Raw genomic sequence first — 20,948 nt, forward strand, 5'->3', positions numbered from 1 at the left:
TGTTGTACTCAGGATCATTGTCCTGTTGCATGAGCCAAATTCAGGAAAGCTTTAGGTCAGGGGTGGGAAACTCCAGGCCTCAAGGGCTGGTGTCCTGTAGGTTTTAGATCTCACCCTGGGTCAACACACCTGAATCAAATGATTAGTTCATTACCAGGCCTCTAGTGAACTTCAAGACATGTTGAGGAGGTAATTTAGCCATTTAGATCAGCTGTGTTGGATCAAGGATACATCTAGAACCTGCAGGACACTGGCCCTTGAGACCTGGAGTTCCCCCACCCCTGCTTTAGGTGTTGCACAGATTGAGCAGACTTGACTAGAATATGCTAATATAGTAAGGAGTTTTTGGTCAAGTAAATGCCTGCAAAGTGCCCAGGTCCTTTGGCCGCAGAACAAGCCCCAATCATTACCCCTCCACCACCGTGATTGACAGTTGGTGTGAGACATTTATGCAGACATGCTGTGTTTGGCTTTCACCAAACACGGTGCTGTGCAATATGGCAAAACATCTCCACTTTGGTCTAATCTGTTCAAAGGACAGTGTTTCAGAAGTATTGTGGTTAGTCAGATGCAACATAACAAATCTATTTAAATATGCCAAGTGTTGGAGAGATCCTAATTTGAAGAGGCAGACTGTTCCAAACTTTAGGCGCAGCAATCCCAAAGCCCCGGTCTCCTCTGTGTTCTAGTCTGCTTCTAGGAACAATCAGAATCAGCTGACCTAAGAGTTCTAACATTAGTGTAACATACAGAGGATTTGTCACAATAAAGGTGATTCTAATTCTCTTGTGTTTTTTGCAATTTCTCTGAGCATTGCTGGCCGGCAAAACTTCTACTTGTATAGAGGTGGTCACACTTGCTGATGATCAGCTAATCACCTGCATTTGATTGGGATTGGTAGCATCTGGCTGAATTCCTATAGAAGCGCTTTTAGTTTTTTCACCCACTACTTCTGCATTCAGTATATCTTTTACTAAATGAACGGTCTATTAAGGGATGTTGTTGTTAACGTGAGGCTGTATTTACCTGAATTTAAGAGCTGCCGAGGACTACGTTATTTTTTTAAATAATACTTTGATATGTAAAACCTCTGAACAGAGAGAAGGCATGCTTTCTTTTCCATAATTGTGGGGTAAAAGGAGAAAATTTTTTTACTTTTAACCTTTGACTGGCTCAGAGGGGAAAAAAACAACTCACAAAATGTCGTTTAATATGAATATTTATTTAAAAATCAATAGTTCAATACAGAAATAGTCATCTGTTATATGTATTATCAGACAGTCAGTACTTCAACCATGCTTTCTCTGATTAATCACGGTCTCAAAAAAGTACAAGAAATTTTTTTCCATTATTGAGCTTGTGCAAAGAAAACACACTAGAAAGCAATAGAAACACTGACACAAAGTAGATAACGATCAGTTCCTTTGAACAGTTCATTTTCCAGAAGAAGGCATCGCACAATTCCAAAAAGATCAGTCAAAGATTTAAGGCCATTTTGTACAGTTAATTTTCATATAGATTCGTATATTTCAAAACACTCAGTTTTCAACAAAAGGAACTGGTGCATCCTTTGTAAAACTGTACATGCAAACATAGTGCACATTATTAAGAAGATATGACGAGCATACGATACATTATTTGGATATCTTTAGTAAACAAAGATCTTACGTGTGTTAACACCTCACATGATCTAATAAAACACGCTTAGAAAAGGCGCCTCACAGGCACTCGCGCACACACACACAAACACACGCTCACGTTCGCGCAGTATACATCAAATGTGTTCACACATATACACACTTGTGGCTTCATGAGGCTTGTCAAAGTTAGTGAGCCGTGTAAAACTGTATGGAAGCTGAGAAAGGTCTGAAAATATGATCCTTACTTACATATTATTCCAAAGTAAGAAACTAAAAAGTAGTAGTGCTTAATTTGAAATATTGGAATTTGAATGGATCGAATTTGGGTTTAATTAGTTTTCTGTTTTTTCAAAGTCTAGCAAGAAAATTTCAAGTTTTCCAATTTCCAGAGCTTCAAATTCAATTTTACATTCAAGTGTCTGTGTTTCAAACCTGGTTTGATTTTAAAAAGTTGAAAGTTTCTATCCTGAATTTCACTAAACCAGGTCCAGCAACTTTTTGTTGGGTTTTGTTGTTTGTTCATCAGTAAACAAACAACGAGAAAAATGGCCTAAAATCCTAAAATCAGAGAGAAAAAAAACAAGTTTAACTATAAATGAGGAATTTAAATGACACAATTACCTGATTTTCACAACATTTTAGATTATGGTGACAACATCAAGTATTTAAATCAGCTCATAATTGACAATTTAGCCCTGATTAGCTGGTCTTCTCATGAAATTTGGTGAAATTAAAATTAGGGAACAGATGTATTTTCCAACCTGGAAAGTTTTTAATGATGAACGTGTGACTACAAGAGGTAGTTTGTTGTTCAAATAGCATGGGTTTAAATCTGGGCAGCCAACTGAAATTGGGATTAAAGCCAAGCTGTTGTTGTAGTCTGCAAACAATTCAAGTTGTAGTTTACATCCATGTGTGTCCAGACTCGTATTATGTACAGCCTGTAGCATATCTGCAAGGAATCAAACAGGTGGGCAACTTCTATTAGGATCATCAAATCAGTATCTGACTCATCATCTCCCTGTTTGGCACTGAATAATGGTCAAAAGTGTTTTTGCTAGAAAACATTTTGACACTTTGGATATAAAAAATTATAATTTATTCCCATTACACAACATTTGTTGTTGGTGGTATTTTTTAAGTATGAATTATATGGTCAAAATTGTATTCACAGGTCACAGTGTGTTTGACCTTTAACCATGCAGTTCCACCTTAAGTCCAAGCGGATGTTTGTGTGGAATTTAAAGAAGCAATATTGGGTTTTTTTAAATTGCTTGGTCCACAGCTGTCACCAGAGACAAGGCAAAACAAAGAAAGGAAAAAAAGAATGGAAATATATAAATGACCTGTTGAAAAGGTTTATTCACATTTGCCTCTCTATCACTCTTCTAGGTTAGATTTTTAAACCGTAGTGTTTCAACTACTGATGAAAAGCTGTATTTATAGGCAGTCCTGGTATTTGCAAAGAGTGTTTCTTGCTCTAGTAGTTCAGGGAACTTCTCTGTTTTTCAGCAACCGGCTATAGCAAACTAATTCTATCTGCTCCAACAGCTTAGTCTGGGATTTTGCAATGTCTCATGCTGTGATGACCTTGAGGTCCACCTAGGGTTTGATCAGGTGCTAACTATGTCTCTGTTTGCTCTGCAGGGACTGAATAGGTGACATAGAGCGAGCATAGAGGTGCCCTGTCTAGGCAATGAGCTCTTAATGTTGAATTATTATGCTTATTTATGCTTTCAACTGAGCAGTTGGCCACAAGAAGCCTAAACCAGCACACACACATTCATTTGATAAATTCAGCGAAATTGAGTTTCTGCTACGGTGACAATACATGGGAGAAGACTGTAAAAAAGAAAGAGAAATGTGAGAATGCAATAAGAAATGCAGCAATGTATTTCTCAAAATACCGTGAGGCTGCGGTGCAATGTAAAGTATTCCAAAGTATGTAAAAAATTCCAGTTACAATTTTTTATTTATTTATTTTTTAGTGTTGCTTTCGGGGTTACTCCTTTTTACAAGGAGATGGAGATAGCACATGAATATTAAAATGTTGCATTCCCACTTAATTTAAATATTGTATCTACTGTTGTTTTAAAAGGTTATTTCAATCGACATCCATATCTCAATCCAAATTTCCGCATTCACACACACTTGTGACAAAAATAGAAGACTTTAAATTGGAAACTTGTCGAAACGGTGAATACAACTCGCATGCGTCATCCTCGTTCATATGATTAGCACATATAAATACACATCGTAAAAACAAAGCTGTATCAAAGCTAAAGGTGTAATAAAAATGCACTCAAGTACAAACACACTACACCCACGCAAAGAAAAAATATAGGGAAAATGTGTTTTTCTCTGCATTTTTGACCACTGGGCTCTTTTTGCTCAAACAGTATTTTGTTTGAGAGCAGCTGCTATTGTTTTACACATTGGGCAGGAATATGTGACAACACAATGAGACAAAACCCCTGGGCACATGCGCATCCTACTGCCAAGGCAGTTTGTAGCGGCAAGACAGACACAGAGAGACAGGGTAGCCATGTTTCCATTCAACTCTCAAGTAGTACTACATAAACAGCCAAAAAGCTCTTCATTGAGCTCGGATGGAGGATTAAAGTAAAATATAATAGGGTCAAAAAATGTAAAAACCGAATATGTAACTAATATTAGCCACATTTTAATTTTTTGTTGACTTCACAGTCATGCTAACAGGATCATTCTTTTAAAATGCTAACATTAAGGCTGCTAGCATGTTCACAACGATAATGCTAGCATGCTAATGGCTAGCAATTAAACTATTTGCGATGCTCACCGCCTTGGCGTGTAAGCATATTAACAGTCACTAATTTGTGGTAAATATAATTTGTTTTTAATGATACTTTTTTCTTTTTCTTGTGACTGTATAACAACGTTACACATTAATATGGGAGTTTTCAACCTTTATCAACGACGTGTGCTAGCTAACCAACTGTGCTGTTCCTTGAGTATTTAGCTTACATTTCTTTAGGATGAACAGAGAGTCTAGGTTTTTTAAATAATTTCCAGTCAAGTTAAATCCTGTATGAAGGTCATTATAGTACTTGAACAAAAAAAATAAATAAATAAAAAATAACTAAATAAAACCCTTCTTATTTCTGATTAGCATAAAATTCTGACTTTTTCAATTAAACTAGCTAAAAAAGAAGGCTGGATGGAAAGACAGCTAAAAGTGACAAATGTAGAAAAGAAAGGATTGAGAGAGATGGAAAGATAAGGCTGAAGAAGACAGACGAATGAAGATACTGGCAGACAGACACTCATCCCCCACAGACAGACAGATGGATAAAAGAGGTAGTGCAGGGCCACTATATGCATGCAGTTGACTGAGGCTACACTCATGCAAAAGTTTAATACAAACACTAGAATACAGTACGGTACAGTACAGCACAGTACAGTACGGTACAGAAGGGCTACCAGGACCTGCACTGCTGCTACCTGGCATGGATGCCAGGAGAGAGAAAGAAAGAAAGAGAGTATTACAAGCTTCATATTGAAACTATATAAAAGTATCAACAGTAAAAATCCTCGTTAGCATTTACTGTAAACAATGAGTGATTTGGAGAGAAAGAGAAAGAAAGAAGTTATATATGTCCAGTTATTTACAAGTGAAATTACTGCTCATTTAAGATCATGTAACTCCTTCATTTGTCTGGAGACATTCTCTTTAAAAAGTAAGATCAGCCATTTTATACTGCTTTTCCTTTTTTCTTATTTCTGCCACAATTTGAATTGAGACTCTCTGAACTTTCTCCAAAATCTTTCCAAGCATAAAATAAGCAGGTAAAAAAAAAAAATCAAAACAATGACAGGAATGCTTGACAGTGGAAGTAAACAGACTCTCATCTTCTTTTCCTGCCCTCAAAAGCGTCACTCTCCTGGCCCGGCATGCAGCTTTCTGAACACATGAAAGACCACTGTGATCCACAACCACAAGGCATGGAGAGCGGCTTTAAGGAAATGGAAGTATTTCGCGTGACAAGTTCAGCGAACCCCTGACTCCAAAACCTTTTCCAGCCTTGCTCCTCAGATCTGGGTTTGGATGGGTTGCCCAGGTGGTGTGTATGGAGGCGGCGCCGGTGAAGGCTTTATCCCACGGGTCCGCATGTAGGAGAGGAACTGGTCTGGAATCTCAGCCAAGACATCTTTGGCGAGCCGGGCCATGCTTAGGATGTGGTTCCCCGTACGATCGATGTAGTCCCTGAACGGGACAAACTGAAAGGTAAGAGGAGGAAACAGATGTTGAGACAGGAGTTGGTTTGAAGAACAATGCGAAATCAATCATATATAGGTTTTATAGGCACTGCAGGCTTGTCAGGCAATTTCCTCTTGCATAATTCTGCGCGTCATAGCCATCAACTCTTAGCTAGCTAGCCAGCCAGCTAAGTCAGCATCATAGGCAGTGTAAAAGGTGAACAAATTTTGAAGCTTTGCCATTAGACCTTTAAAAATATTACAGTTATCGTTAACCAAGCAGAGCTGATTATTTCCTTATTGATTGTTGGTCCTGTTGTAATTGAATGTCACCCTACCAAATAAATGACTACTATCTGCTTTCCATGTGGTTTTACTGTATTTGATGTTGTTCTGCACTGAAACTGACCAGTTAGTCACGTGACCAGAGCTCAAACATCTGTCTGTCGCTTCTAAGACTTTCTGAAGAAAAGCAGTCATAGAAAGTTCTGTCTTGATGAACAAAAATTGGACTTTTGTCATTTCAGGCAATAAAACAGCTCAAAGCTAGAAAGCTTTTACCGAAGACGCTGCTTTAAAAATAACTTTATGGAAGTAGGACCGGCCAACTGATAGGACTTATAGAGGTGAAGATATCGGTGAAATGTGTGGGAAGACAGTTGGGTTTGGTAAAGAGGGGGAAAATGAGAGAAGTCACAGAGAGGATAGACGGCAATAAGGAAGAAAAGCGCAGATGGAGAAGAGACTGGGTGAAAGGAAGAGAAAGGGGGGTGAGAAAGAAGGAGGGTGAAATATGGTGAGGTGGGGTGGAGGGGGGAGCAGTGGGAAGAGCCACACAAACGAACGAAGAAAATGAAGAAGTTGAATTAAGTAATTCATCTTCTTTTTGTTACAAGTGGGAGATGTACTTGTGAACTGCAAGATTATTTTTGTAAAAGTACAGCTGTACAGCTCACCAGGCTAGCAGCTGCCTGTGAGAAGAATCTAGCCTAATTAAGACGCTGCAGAATCGCCCGGGCGGCTGAAACTCTGGCGTGTAGCTGTGCGGCGATCGGGCTACAGCAAATTGTAAAGGTTTCGCCTCAACTGGGGTAAAGAAAAGTCAGAATCTGTAACATCACCTAGCTGAGCAGAACATGTAGAAAGATGAAATGTGCATATTTTCATCCAATTTTTCATTTTTCTCCTGAGACTTTTGGTAATAGAGTCTCCTGACACGGTTTGGGGCTGCTGGAGTGAGAAATTGAGCAGTTGGAAGCTTTGAGATAAGGCGAAAATACAAGCCAGCAGCTACATAACAAGCACCAGTTAGCTCTAGGAAAAGTCAGGGATTAATGGGATCAAATATTAGGCTGCATAATTTATAGTGGTGCTGAAAGCATACGTGTATCCTAAAACACCAGTCACCGTATGATCACTGAAGTTATTTCACTTTGCTGATATAAATCTTGTAAATCTCTCTCATAATGTCCCTCCAATGGAAGACAAAGTCACTTTTTATATTTACTTAATGAGATGTTGTCACCTGCAATCACAAGATCACAAATGGAGACAATTTGTGCTGGAAACACTTGCTGCAGAAGTTAAGCTTCACCATGACACTTGGGGTTATTAGCTTTCTGATAATGAGATCCTGCAGGCTGAGCTGGTGTAATGTTCCCGTACAGAAACGTAGTTTTTCACTGCCACCAGGTCTTTTTCTGCATGGAGCGCTTGTATATGTGTGTGCTTGAGCTTGTTAAAAAAAAAAACCTAACTAATGAGCGTGGCTCTGAGGGAGGGTGCGAGAAATAAGACTATGACGGCGGCGGCATAAAGGTCACGGAGGAGGAAAACGTGACTTCTCCGTGTTGCAATCAAACAAGTGGTTTGCTGTGAATGTTCGTTTTCTTCTACTTCTTTTATTTCGGTGCTAAGATTAAAGCTGCTTTGGGATTACCTGCAACCGTGAAGTGATCCCCTGCAGCAACACAAACAGGAATACAAAGAAAAGGGAAGGCAACGAACGCCTGGCTGAACTGGATGATTGAAGGGATGGGTGAACTAATACTGCATGAAGTACGACTGTGACTTTATACATTAAAGGCACGTCTATGTGGCTGCTTTGCTAACCTAAATGACCTTTTAAGAATAAAGAACTTAAGCACACAGGTAGCGCTGTTGTGGCTATGCCGAAGCCACATGGGGAAAATTCTGATCTTTCTGCGCTGCACAGGTCCATCTTACATGGCTGCCTGCAGACCCCACAATGCCCTAGGCTTTTTAAAATGGGCATTAAGCCAGGGGTTAGAGCTGAGGTTCACTGTTCATTCACTTTAATGAGGAAGTGAGACTGAGTAAAAGATGGAGGGGATGGCGATTTGGCTCTTCACTGTTACTGGGGAGCCTGCCATTATCTTTCTGTGCGTGTGTGTGTGTGTGTGTGTGTGTGTGTGTCTGGGGTATGAGCAGACAGAACCACCACATGGTTGGTTCTGTCTGCTCATACCTCCCAGGCCCAATAAAAATGCATAGGCCCTGAGTTTGGCTGGAACTGGAATTTTGTTGGGAATGTGCATTGCTAAAGCATCAGCTGATAGGGGTCTTCAGGTGGGTCCCACTTAATTAGCTAATTTGAGCACTTGATTTGTCAGGTGTAAATGAAGCACCTCGTAGCACAGGTATTGTTTCAGCACACACAGTTTGTACAGTTAAATCCATAACTTGTTTTGGATTTAACTGTCCTGTCTTCCTTCTCTCACCCCAACTGGTCGCAGCAGATGGCCCCGCCCCTCCCTGAGCCTGGTTCTAGCGGAGGTTTCTTCCTGTTAAAAGGGAGTTTTTCCTTCCCACTGTCGCCAAAGTGCTTGCTCACAGGGGTCATATGATTGTTGGGTTGTTCTCTGTATGTATTATTGTAGGCTCTACCTTACAATATAAAGCGCCTTGATGCAACTGTTGTTGTGATTGGCGCTGTATAAATAAAATTGAATTGAATTGTCTCGTGGGCAGTGCTGCTCCATGAGGATGGGGCTGGCTCACACCAATTTGACTCAACTCCACTTTCCAATTAATATTCACAGGCTCTATTTACAAACAATCATTTGGCATGCAATCCCAGTGAGGGGACACCCGTATGACCTCCATTTAATACCCTTAAGACGTCTGTATACTCACTTTAAATATATTGTCACAGCAAAGCCGTCAGAACACAGAATGGACCGAAAACGCAGACCCAAGACAGTGACACAGGTTAGTGTAATGAGGATGAGTAACGATTTAAGAGACTGAAGGCAGACCTCACCTGAACAATGTCCCTCTCGGCGTATCTTCCTCTAGAAGAGATTCTGACTTCATCACCGTCTAATTCAACCATGGCTGTAAAGATTAAAGACAAAACTAAGCTGGCAGCAGTTTTTCCTACAAAAAAAATCTAATCAAATAAAGGTTTGTTATTTTAACCCACATGTTTCAACATCTTGTTGACTTACCATCAAATTCTGCAGGCCCTACTCCCACAATGATAATTGACATCGGCAGGCAGGAGGCCTAAACGAGAGCGAGAGGAAGAACAATTAATATTTCAAAACATTCAAAGCTGTGAAAATCTTTACTTGAGTGTAACGCCATGCATGTTCACCCGTGTTGGACACTGTGGAGGTTTTTCTTTAGTAAACAAATCATGTCACATTCATGTCTCGCAGAACACATACAATATGTGTGATCATGTGTGTTTTCCACCCCCGGAGCGCTGCGTGGGTTGAGCCATCACTGTAATTAATATTAGACATGAGACACTCAACTCGCTGACAGCTAACAAATGACATGTGTTTGTGTTGTACGTGGGCGCATTCGTTCAAGTGTCACAGAGTGTGTATGCAGTCCATCGGTGTGTGAGTGTGTTCAGTGAGTAATGTTATGACCTCAGGCTGCAGAAAGATAGATGATGTTATCGAAACATCTCGCTTATTTTTTGCTCCCAGTGGTAGAGGTCCTCAGGTTTCTAATTCTGCTCCGCTCACCCCCCCCCTCATATCTCGCATATATCTTCCCCCTTTTTTTTACCCAAGCCTTCTATTTCTCCCGTCGAACCATCAAACCCCCTGTCCTTTGTTGTTTTCACAGGCCCTGAGATGGATCACTGGTTTCAGAAACATGGCTTCCGTTCACTGTTCATTTTGTTTGCATTCTGGGCGACTCTGGACTTGACAGTGATGGAGAGGATGGTGCGAAGGTTAACCACATGCTGGCAAAAGCAGCACAGCAAACACACATTATAACAGAAGGAACCGCTGCCAGTCATGGATGTCGTATCAAATGCGAAATTCTATTTTTTATTAAATTCCCTCAACTGTGCACAGTTCACATGCGCTTTCACCCCTCTGCTCATTTGCACACAGTTTTGTCTTGACTGTAAATGTTTACAATCCAGAGTATTTATTTATGTTTAAGATTTGGTCCTAACTTTTCCCACCACAACACCGCATGTAACCAGCACAACAACAGAAAACTGTGACTGCTACCCGTGCACTATAGTGCACTAACCCTGATGTGTGAAAAGCACACTGTGACTTGCTGTACATGCTAACCCAGTATAAAAGGAGGATGTAGCCATGGCGATGTCACCCGCTGGGTTAGGCCTCTACACTTTGAAGCTTCAAAATGAGCCACCACACAGTTCTTATTGATGGTTTTTTGAAGTTACTATATTTGGACAAAAGGGCTGAATTATCTTGGTTTGCAAGCTGTCTCCACAAAGTGTACAGACATGCATTGCTCAGTAATAGTCTAATAGTATATTAGAATTTCTCTCAACCGAAGCACAAACCACACAGCTATAACATTAATCAGATAATCCATTAAAAATGCCCCAACAGGCATAAACACAGTAGAGAGGTCTACTTCAGTGAGTGAAATTAATAGAGGGAAACTAATAAACACATATCAGAGCCAGCTCCCTGTGTTGGGAAACCTGTCAATTAAAACAGCCATGCTCCCAATCCAATTATCCAGGTGGATGAGCTTTAAAGAAATCATCCCACTCAGAATTCTAGAAATGAAGAAACTATCCACAGAGGCCAAAACTTATTCTTGTATGAGGCTATAATTATGCTTTTTAATGCTATAAAGTTGGCCGTTTTAACATGAGAGTCCATGAATACGGACTCGAGAGGATCTGCAGTTTTTGCCACTTCTGCATTTTCCCCTGTTCTAACCCTCAATGATCAAAACTTCAGATGATACAGTAATCATCGAGCACAAAGCAATTTTCATCTATTTAGGGATGGGAACATCATCAGTGCTAACAAACTATCTAGAAGTGTGAGATTTAGATTGTTGCACCTTTAGCTAATCAGGTTGTGTTTTGATGTTTGATGGTTGTAGTGTTGTGGTGTTGTAAATATATGCGAAATGGGGCAGCTAGCATGATGGTCACGGTCATTTCTCTTTGCATTCGCCTCCATGGTGATTCGTTGCTTCTTTAGCATAAAGTACTGCTTCGTAAAGTTTAATTAAGGGATGAATTGCTTCCTTCCTTGTTTGTCGTTCATGTTTTCATTATTTCCTCATTCCTTCAGCCAGTTTTTGGTTTTGAGTGGCATTGGCTTTATTTACCATTATTATAATTAAACTTTTGCAACTAATATTTCTTCAAAGGGTGAACTTTCTGAGAGGTGCAGGCTCAGGTGTTCACAGCTGCTCTGCACGTCCTTACATTGACAATAGATTCCTTGGTCTGGGCCATGTCTGAGATGACCCCGTCTGTGATGATGAGGAGCACAAAGTACTGGGAGCCATCCTTCACAGATGCTGCGTATCTGTACAAAAACACACAAAGAAACAATTTGTGGTTATTTCTGATCTCCTTACATGTTTTTGTTACAAATACAGCTCATTACTTGAGTAGATTATGCATCACACTGTGTAGTTTAATTACATGTAAAGCATTTAGTGGCTTTATTTAATAAAGAGCAGAAACAGATCTGTGAAAACAGGGTGGTATTGATGCTCTGGATAACAGGATAATCTGTCAAACACATCTTTATGTCGGTTTCACAGATTCTTGTCTTATTAAGAATTTTAGCCACTCTGTTACCAAGTGTGTCCTTTCACTCCTGTCTGAGTCGTGACCTGATATTATTCCAACTGCTTCAGTTTCTTTCAAGCATCACCTTTCTGTGCAGCAAGCTACGTCTCCATCTCCTAATAACTTCCACTATAGACCATCACAACACTGTAGATAGAAGGATGAAATATAGCAAAACAAGTCGAGTCAGAGACAGCGAGAGACCAAGGAAGACAAAGTCGATAATTACTAAGCTGTATGGGGGAGTGGAGTAAGAGATAGCAGAAATGATAAATGGGGGCTGTGCTATCAAAAAAAGAGATGCAGAGGCTGGACGGGACTTAAAAGAACTGCAAGCCTAAAGTTGATAAATAAGTCTTACAGTTGCAAAAAGATGTTACGTGTCCCCATAACAACTAGAGTTTAAAGTTTTTAATGAGGTTATGAGGAGGAATTTATGCAATGTGTTCTGATTAGTTACGTTCTTATCTCACACAGCTGAACCAGGTCTGAGAGTTAAAACTTTTAGAGCAAAAACAGAGTTAATGATCTGCAGTCTGGCTCGGGGGTGAACTGAGGAGAAGAATATTTCAGGCACAGAACAAAAGCAGCAAAGTGAACAGCTTCACTTTGTTTAAAGAACTGGCCTGGCTCTGAGTCAGGGGTAACAGAGCTGTGCTGTTTCTTATTGTTACTATTCAATTCAGTTAAATTTTATTTATATCGCTCCAAATCACAACAACAGTCACCTCAAAGCCCTTCATCTTGTGAGGAAAAGATCCTACAAGAAATACAGAGAAAACCCCAACAAACTCCCCTTTCACCCGCTGGGCCCATGTCCTCATTTGAGGTTTGACAGCGGTTTAGTAGATAAAGGTGAAAGGCTTGGACATGAATTGAGCTGCGGTTTGGGGACTGGCAGTGGCTCACGGGCCTGGCAGATCCCCATAGTTTACCCATAGTACTACATAGAAGTGAAGAAGTGAAAGAATTGAAAAGGGGAGGGAGGGTGGGGCACGTAAACGAGAACAAACAGCTTGTAGGACTTGGGGAACCTACATAGATGAGAACCGGAAGGAGCGTGTTTGGAGGTGTGGTCCTGCTCCTAAAATTCAGATACTTTATCTCCAATTAACAAGAAGAAACCAGCAGAACAGGTTCATGGAGGGACACAAGACACAAAACATGCTGTGGAAATGCAGAGTGGTGTCTAAAAATAGAGCAAGTGAAAATTCCAGCGTAATTACGGGAGGATTTAGGGTCACCTGATCCAGCTCTAACTATAAGCTTTATCAAAAAGGAAAGTTTTAAGCCTAATCTTAACCTCTTAAGCCCCAATGCTCCAGATACAGGGGCATTGTCTGTCCCTGTGTGTTGGCCCTGCGACAGACTGGCGACCTGTCCTGAGCTGTGTGCGTGTTTGAGGTTGCTCATGCCTTGGTGGAGAGGACGGTCTTTGAATCATTTAACATGTCTGACTTGTTCTCTTTTGCTTCGTGACCAGCTTCTAGACTTTGGTGTGCTGCTCTTCCTCTTGATGGTAAAGGCGGTTTGTCTGTTTCCTTTAGTTTAATCAATAATAAATACCTTTTGATTTAATGCCAACTTTGCCACCTTGTCTCCTTTGGACACTTTTTTACTTCCCAACAACCACTGAATATTTTATGTGACACATGGATGTATAACCTGTGACCAGCTGCATCTCCGTGTGGTTCAGCAATTGCAGAGTCGGCAACCTCCGCCAGCTACAGCGGATTGTTAAAGCAGCTGCCAAGATCATCGGAACATCTCTCCCTCTGCTACGGGACTTCTTCCACAAGTGCTGCATCAGTAAGGCCTCCTGGATCGTGCTTGACCCCTCACATGGACTTTTTTCTCTCCTTCCAATATTCAGATGCTATCGCAGCATCGAGGCCCGATCCTCCAGACTGTAAGATAGCTTTTTCCCCACAAGCCACCGGACTCTTGAACTCACTACAGGCTCTCCCACTCCCCCCAACAAACACACCCACACAAACTGTTAACTAACTGCCTCTATTGCACTCCACATACCACTGCCTTTGTAACCCAGATGCTGCTCTATGGACAATCCTGCTCTCAAGAATCCTGCTCATGGTCACTTTAAATCACTTCAACCTGTAAATTGTAAACTGTTATTGATCCTTTTACCTTAGTCTTATCTGTGTGTGTGTGTGTGTGTGTGTGTGTGTGTATGTCTTTTGCACTGAATGGAAATGAACTGAACTGCCTCTATATTCTGTACTATATATATAGCAGAGATGACAATAAAGTTTACTTTGACTTTGATAACACACACCACAACCTGGTGACAGGCAGTGCTTTTGGGCTAATTACGGAGTTTTCCTGCTGTACTTGGGCACTCAAAACACTTTATACAACATGCCTCATGTAACCTTACAGGCACCTTTTTCTAACATTCACACATCAGAGAGCAACTTGGGGTTCAGTATGTTGCCCAAGGATACAAAGGGATGCAGATTGGAGCGCCAATGATCTAACCGTCATGGCTTTATGCTAAGCTAAGCTAATAAGTTGCTGTTGCTCAAAGGGACTGACCAATGGGTTGGAAAGGGCTCAAATACTACATAACCAGTAATCAAAAATGTGCAAAATACTGAACTCATTACAAGCTGGTTAGGCATCTGTGTTATGCTCTATTTGTATGTGTAAGTACACGATTAAGATGTGAGTAAATTATCTCCTAGATATGAAAAGCAACCTGACGAGAGACCTCGCTATAATTACATACTTGCATGAACAGATTCTTAATGTATTTTTCTTTTGGAAGTCTTTTTCTTGATTGTCCGCCTGCTCGTCTTCCCCCGCAGCATAAATTACGTTCTCATCGGTATACAGACACAAACAAACACGCAATCATCCGTCAGGCACCTTCTCTGTTTGTGTCCCGAGGTTTTTCTCCTGCACTCTAACTCTTCTTAGCTACATTACAAACATCTGCTTCAGAGAGCTCATTACAGAAAATCCAAGAACACACGTTGAGTGTCGGAGTGAAATGTACTCTCCGTTCTTTCACGCGTACTCAAATGATACGAAGTTCATTTTAAAGGAAGTGATGACAATTACGACAGCGTAAAACAGCGTGCTCAGCGTACAGAAAAGCAAAAACCGAGAGATGTAAATCAGACACTTAAAATCACTGGTGTACGTGTGTTACCTGGCCACATGGTTGATAACAGGAGAGAAGTTAGTGGGGCCGTAAAGCTGAACAGACTTAAGAGTCTGGTAGTAGGCTTCCATTACACCATCAATCCCTGCACAATATGGGTTCTGAGGGTTCCCGTTCTGCAGAGGAAAGAAGAAGAGGGGATTACCTTCCATGATTGATTTGAGATGCATTCAGCAGGGCCACAGGAAGAGGGAAAGCAAGTGAATCATTTATGTACTCTCTCACTGGATGTTTGGGGAAATCCCATCCGTTTGGCAACAACAACCATGCCACAAGTAATTAAAATCACCTTTCTTCCTCATTCTGATGCTCACTTTGAACTTCAACAGGCTGCTTATTAGGGATGGGTATCGTTTAGGTTTTATCAGTGCAGCTGAATCTTGCATCTTTTTGAAAGAGCGTAAACACAAAACATTATTTTATTTTATAAGCTGGAATATGCAGAAAATAGGTTTAAATGTTAAACAAATTTCTTCACGTCAGAGACAGTTTCATATAATAAATTTTTGCTTGATGCATAAAGTTAAAAGATTACAAGTTTTTAAAAGATACCTTTTTCTTTTGATTAAATTTTATATGACGGATTATGCATAAAAATAGAATTTGGCTGAAAGGTCTATTGCTTTACTCAGGTTGTGTATCATGTTTTTAAAAAGTAACTAAGTAAGAAAGTAACTAATTACTTTGAAAATAAGTAATCAGTAAAGTAACAGGATTACTTTCTTGGAGAAGTAATCAGTAATTGGTAACCAATTACTTTTTTCAAGTAACTTGACCAGCACTGGTCAGGACAGTTTATCCAGTTTATATCGAGGAACCTTTAAGACAGCAGGATTTACTCTGAGACTGCTGGTTGCAACAACTTTCATTGTCAACAACACCATATATACATGTTCGATATTGCTTTTGACATTTTGGCTGGTTGTATGAAAAACATTAGAACGGATGGTTCAAAGGTCACAGTAAATAAATGCAACCATCAAAGGCTAGAATGACCCTCGAGTTATTCAAATGTAAAGCATAACTCACAACTTTTCCGTGTGACTGGGAACATTTGAGACTCTCGTAAATGAAGACATTTTTTTGTGTTTTTGTTGACAGGAGCTGCATTAAATTCCACAATGTAAAAGAACTGACATTAAAACCTGAGCCTGTCAATTAGCTGGAAAACTCCTCAACTGCTGTGTTACAAATATGCAAATCTCCATAGTACCCGTCAAGCGTGTGAATACGTAACACACCACTAAGCAGCAAATGGACCCGGAGATTAAAGAGCATCCACGGTTGTTTACCAGTACAGTGTTGTCGACCACGTTAGAATAATGCAGGCAAGCCACGAATCTACCTTTCAGCTTTGTGAAGTGAAAACAGTTCAGTGTGAATACAAATGAATAGAATAAATTTAAAAGTGTTTATGTAATTGTTTTAGGGAAATAGTAATTTTCCTCTCGTTCCCTCTCTTGCGCTCTCCAACACTAATCATAGGTCACCTATTATAAATGACTCTCCATTGACTGCAAATGGCTGCTAATTGCAGGGTACAAGTCTCAGTCCTGTACTTACCAAAGCAAACTCATGGGACACCCGTCCATCGGGTGGCAGTTTGGCTCCAAAGCCAAGTGCAGGGAACATCTTATCACTGTCGTAGTCCTGAATTATCTCTCCGACTGCCTTCAGAGCCATGGCGTAGGCATTCAACTGGTAGGGGCTCATGTAGTGGAGTGAGGTGGGCTGGGCTGGGTTACCTGTTGTGGACAGAGACAGAATCTTCAAAATCACAAGTAAGTTAAGTCCAAATTCGGAGATTTCCTTCCAGCAAGCACATAAAACAGACCGGGCCATCATGGATTGTCAGAAGCTGCAGGAACCATGATCACTGCTAGAATAGCTGCCTGAAGTTGTAAATGTTGTTTTACCACTTCTTGATTTTTCGCACATCTTTGTCACAGAGAGCTCGTCCAAAAGTAACCATCCAATAAATCTCTAGTGGTTCATGATGTGTAAATTTGTAGAAAAACACTTGAGTCATGATAGCTTCAGCGATGGAGTTAAATTAGCTGCTAATTACCTTACAGCGGCGAGAATGTGTTGCTTATTTTTTTTGTTTTATCTATCCGTATGCGACTTTTTATATCGCTACGTGGGTTGTTTTTAATAAACTGCGGTGGCTATTGAGGGTTTTGTAATTGGCTGACAAGATCAAGCGCACCTCAGCCTCTAACACATTTATTACAACTACAGTTGAAGAGTTTTTATTTCATTTAATAGGACAGGCTGAACAGCCTCAATCGTCCACCTACTACTGAGCTCAAGGGTAGATTGATAACACAGCCCTTTAATCACGGCCATCATAGCACGTTACCGCCAGGTGTGATGGAGAGGGCTATTAGGAAACACTTGATTCTCCCATCTGCATATATTTGAATAAATGCTCTCCAGGCATTCAGGGCACTCTGTGTGTCTAAATGTGTGTTTATGAGAAGACTCACCATTGGAAGCTGTGAAGTCGATGGCCACGGTGAAGTTAATCTGGGTCCTTGTAAGACAAAAACACAGAGATAGAGATGGTTTAAAAACGTCTGACCAGATTATGGCACTGGATCACCAGAGCTCCCATAATTCAGAGGCTTCGAATTCCCTCATACTGGCACTCAAGCAAGTAGCTGTGATATTTCAGTGAACGGTCGGAAAGCTGCGGATGACCAAAAAACATTAGGATTCATGCTTTAGAGATCATGAATGTCGCTGGATTAGTCTTGCGAACAACTGGGAAGTTGTTATCTAAGAGAATGCGGAAGCAGTGAAGATGGAGGAAGACTGAACAAGACCAGGAAAAATAACACACCACGGCACCCGGGATGAGAAAGTGGCACATCTCGCTTCATCAAAACATTTTTAACTTGTGAACCTGCAGGAACAGGATGTGGTTAAGAGCTCTGTAGGCCCACTACAGGTTTTTTCAACAGCAATCCTCACCTCGCTGCCGCACACACAAACACAAAAGCCTCTTTGTCTACCTTACACACGTCTTAAACACCCAGCAGCTCATCATCTTTGGCGCTACACAGGGGGGTGCAGAAGAAGAGTGAGCGAGCGACGAAAAGTTCATGACACATTTAATGATCAGCCCACACGGCAGGGGGGCTCTGACATGTGTACAAACAAATTCTATTAGTGAAAAATTACCAAAGTTTTTCCACTTTGGGCTTAAAAACTACATGGAAAAGCAAGTTCGCTCTGATTTTTCTATGAAGGGAAAAAGATCAGTCGCTGCCAGTCAGCTTTTATTAATTAGACTGTGTAGGTGGAGCTGATTGAAATCATAGCGTCTTTGTGTGCTGTGATATATGTCGTTATACTTTCTAATGCTTAGTGTCACCCTGCTAGCACGAAAGATCGAAATGATGGTAAATCCGTCATTTGCTTACCTGCTTCATACTTCTTTGCTGTGAGCCTATCATGATGACTTTAACTCTGTTTTTCAAGAAGCATTCAACTTTTTAAGGACTGTTTCTTACTGTATACATGAATCCCCAATATTAGCTTATCACAGATATATCAGTACAAAATGTACAAATTGTCTAACATAAAGATTTACAGAATGAAATCAATATTTGGAGCAATGTAGAAACTATGTAGTAAAATAGTCCAGCAAAGTAGCTGCAAATCACTTGTAGCTGAGTAGTATAACAAGATGAGGTGGTTTACTCAAGTGCCTTCACTGTATATTGATAACTAGTTTTTGACCTGTTATATTTATACTATATTTAACCAAAATTAGTAGCAATATCAAGGAAAAAGTGCCTTTTTTCTGATGCAAGTACAGGAGGGCCTTGCCTCCTAAAGGCAAAGCACCAGACCACCAGCTTAAATTATGTTTTCTCTCTTTACTGCTCACCTTATTTCACTCTGCGTCATAAAAATCTGACAGAGGAAGTCAAATTTTGTCCCAGTAAACAGGCAACCGGTAATAATAAATAACAAAAAGGGAATGGCAGAAAAGGAGGAATGCAATTCCCAGTTTAACACATCTCGGTGAAACATTAGTGCAAGAAAACAGCAATGCCATTGTTGCATCAGATGAGTCAGAACTATGATGTGCAATTTTAAAGCTGCCAAGAAAATAACAAACAAAAGCAGGGACAACATCAGAAGCTCCAAAATGGGGAATATTGGCTGAGTCCTTTTCAGAAGTGAGTTGCAATTGTTGAGTCACTCTCATTGATTAGCATTATCAAACCTCCACAGTTTGACTGGGAATATTTTGGGCTGCAAAATCTACAGTTAATAGCAGGATACAAATGACGTCAGAGTTTCTGAGATTTAAGCGGAAATTGTGCTTCATGCTCAGCATCTATTAACCAGACACAAATCCGAGCAAGACTACGGTTTAACTGGCTTTTGATGATATTTCTGGATTGCAGTCTAAAGGTATAAATCTAAATGTGAAGACATGAAGGTTGTTAGGCAACATGCTGGTTTCCATGGTATATTTCTTGGTCTAGACTTACATTCTGTCTGTCTGTCAGTCGACACATAAATAGTTTTAAACACACACACTTCATTAATAGTCCCTTTTTCTTTATGCCAAAAATCAGCAAACAGCAACTGCAATAAATAAATGATATAACTAGTAGAATATTTCCAACTGCAGTTATCAGCCATTTTTGCACTGAAGGCAAGCAAATGGAGATGTGCAGCAGAGCACTGCTGCAGAACAGGTTGAAAAACAAGATTTTCTGGCAGTCGTGATAAGGGATTTTCACAGGCAGTGGTCTTCACCACAACATCACATCTCTGAGTTTCAGTACAGGGAGAAGAGCTGTGAGCTTAGCCTGTCTTATAAACTAAACCTTATCATTCACACTTCCCTGAACCTTTTCAAGGCTGTTAGCAGCTTTATCAAGTCATTATTTATTTATTTTTATTGGGCAGTCTACATGCCCACCTCTTGTCAGATTCCCCCAAAACTTCAGCAGACGTCTTACTTTTGGGTTTACTTGCTAAAGCATGACTCTAAATAACTGAAAACAGAACAAAGATCCCCTATTATATTCAGGGATAGTGCTTTGTTGTTGTTGTTTTTGTCTCAGTCAATGCATTATTTAATATTAATGACATGTACACAGCTACGCACAGCAGATGGACAGTACAGTATGAACAAATACACCTGACAAACATCTGGGAATATTCATTCAGCAGTATTGGCACAGCAGTGGGTTGTGGGTCTTACCCATCCACAGTAGAAAAAAATATAAAAATAAGATACAATGCATTATTTTAAAATAAAGGAATTTTCCATATTCAAGTCTTAAGCATGTTTTTTTTGTAGTGACTGAAAATTACAAAAACATTTTCTGTTTTTTCAATGTATAGTTTTGTTTAATTTTTAATGTAACAGGTCAAATCACTAAAACCCTTTGTTTATCATCCTGTGACAACATGTAGCAAACTTTCGAGGACCCCAACAATGTGTTTCTCGCAACGGTTTCTTCTTTCGACGCGATGTTCTGTTAGAGTTCAACAAGTAATAACTACGGCTATAAGATATGTAGTATGTCAGCAGCATTCGGGGTAAAGGAGGAATGCCTCTTGTACTGTATATATACAACATTATACAGTACATAACACACACACCAACTCCAAACAATAATAATTTAGAACCTTTAAGGGCGAAAACACAGTCCTGCCAAGGGTGTCAAACTATGTCCTTGATCCACTCATGGTAGCAACACGGCAGGAAATACAGGAGTGTGGTTGCAAAGGCTGAGATGGATTTAGAAGTCTGACACTAGCAAACAAAAGTGAAACAATACTG

General features: G+C 40.2%; 1 protein-coding gene across 1 annotated transcript in view; it reads right to left on the reverse strand.

Moving 5' to 3' along the window:
• Window positions 1–1,201: 1,201 nt before the first annotated feature.
• Window positions 1,202–20,948, reverse strand: part of LOC101469944 (copine-8) — a 105,125-nt gene continuing 85,378 nt past the window's right edge. The window contains exons 14-20 of the mRNA XM_004553920.6: window positions 17,620–17,666; window positions 16,694–16,875; window positions 15,119–15,246; window positions 11,572–11,674; window positions 9,347–9,404; window positions 9,160–9,233; window positions 1,202–5,897 (exon numbers count right to left, since the gene is read on the reverse strand). Of these exons, the coding sequence (XP_004553977.1) occupies window positions 5,709–5,897; window positions 9,160–9,233; window positions 9,347–9,404; window positions 11,572–11,674; window positions 15,119–15,246; window positions 16,694–16,875; window positions 17,620–17,666 (781 nt within the window). The 3' untranslated portion in view covers window positions 1,202–5,708. The remainder of the gene's footprint in view (window positions 5,898–9,159; window positions 9,234–9,346; window positions 9,405–11,571; window positions 11,675–15,118; window positions 15,247–16,693; window positions 16,876–17,619; window positions 17,667–20,948) is intronic.

Source organism: Maylandia zebra, linkage group LG17 (genome assembly GCF_041146795.1).
Source record: "Maylandia zebra isolate NMK-2024a linkage group LG17, Mzebra_GT3a, whole genome shotgun sequence".
NCBI lineage: Eukaryota > Metazoa > Chordata > Actinopteri > Cichliformes > Cichlidae > Maylandia > Maylandia zebra.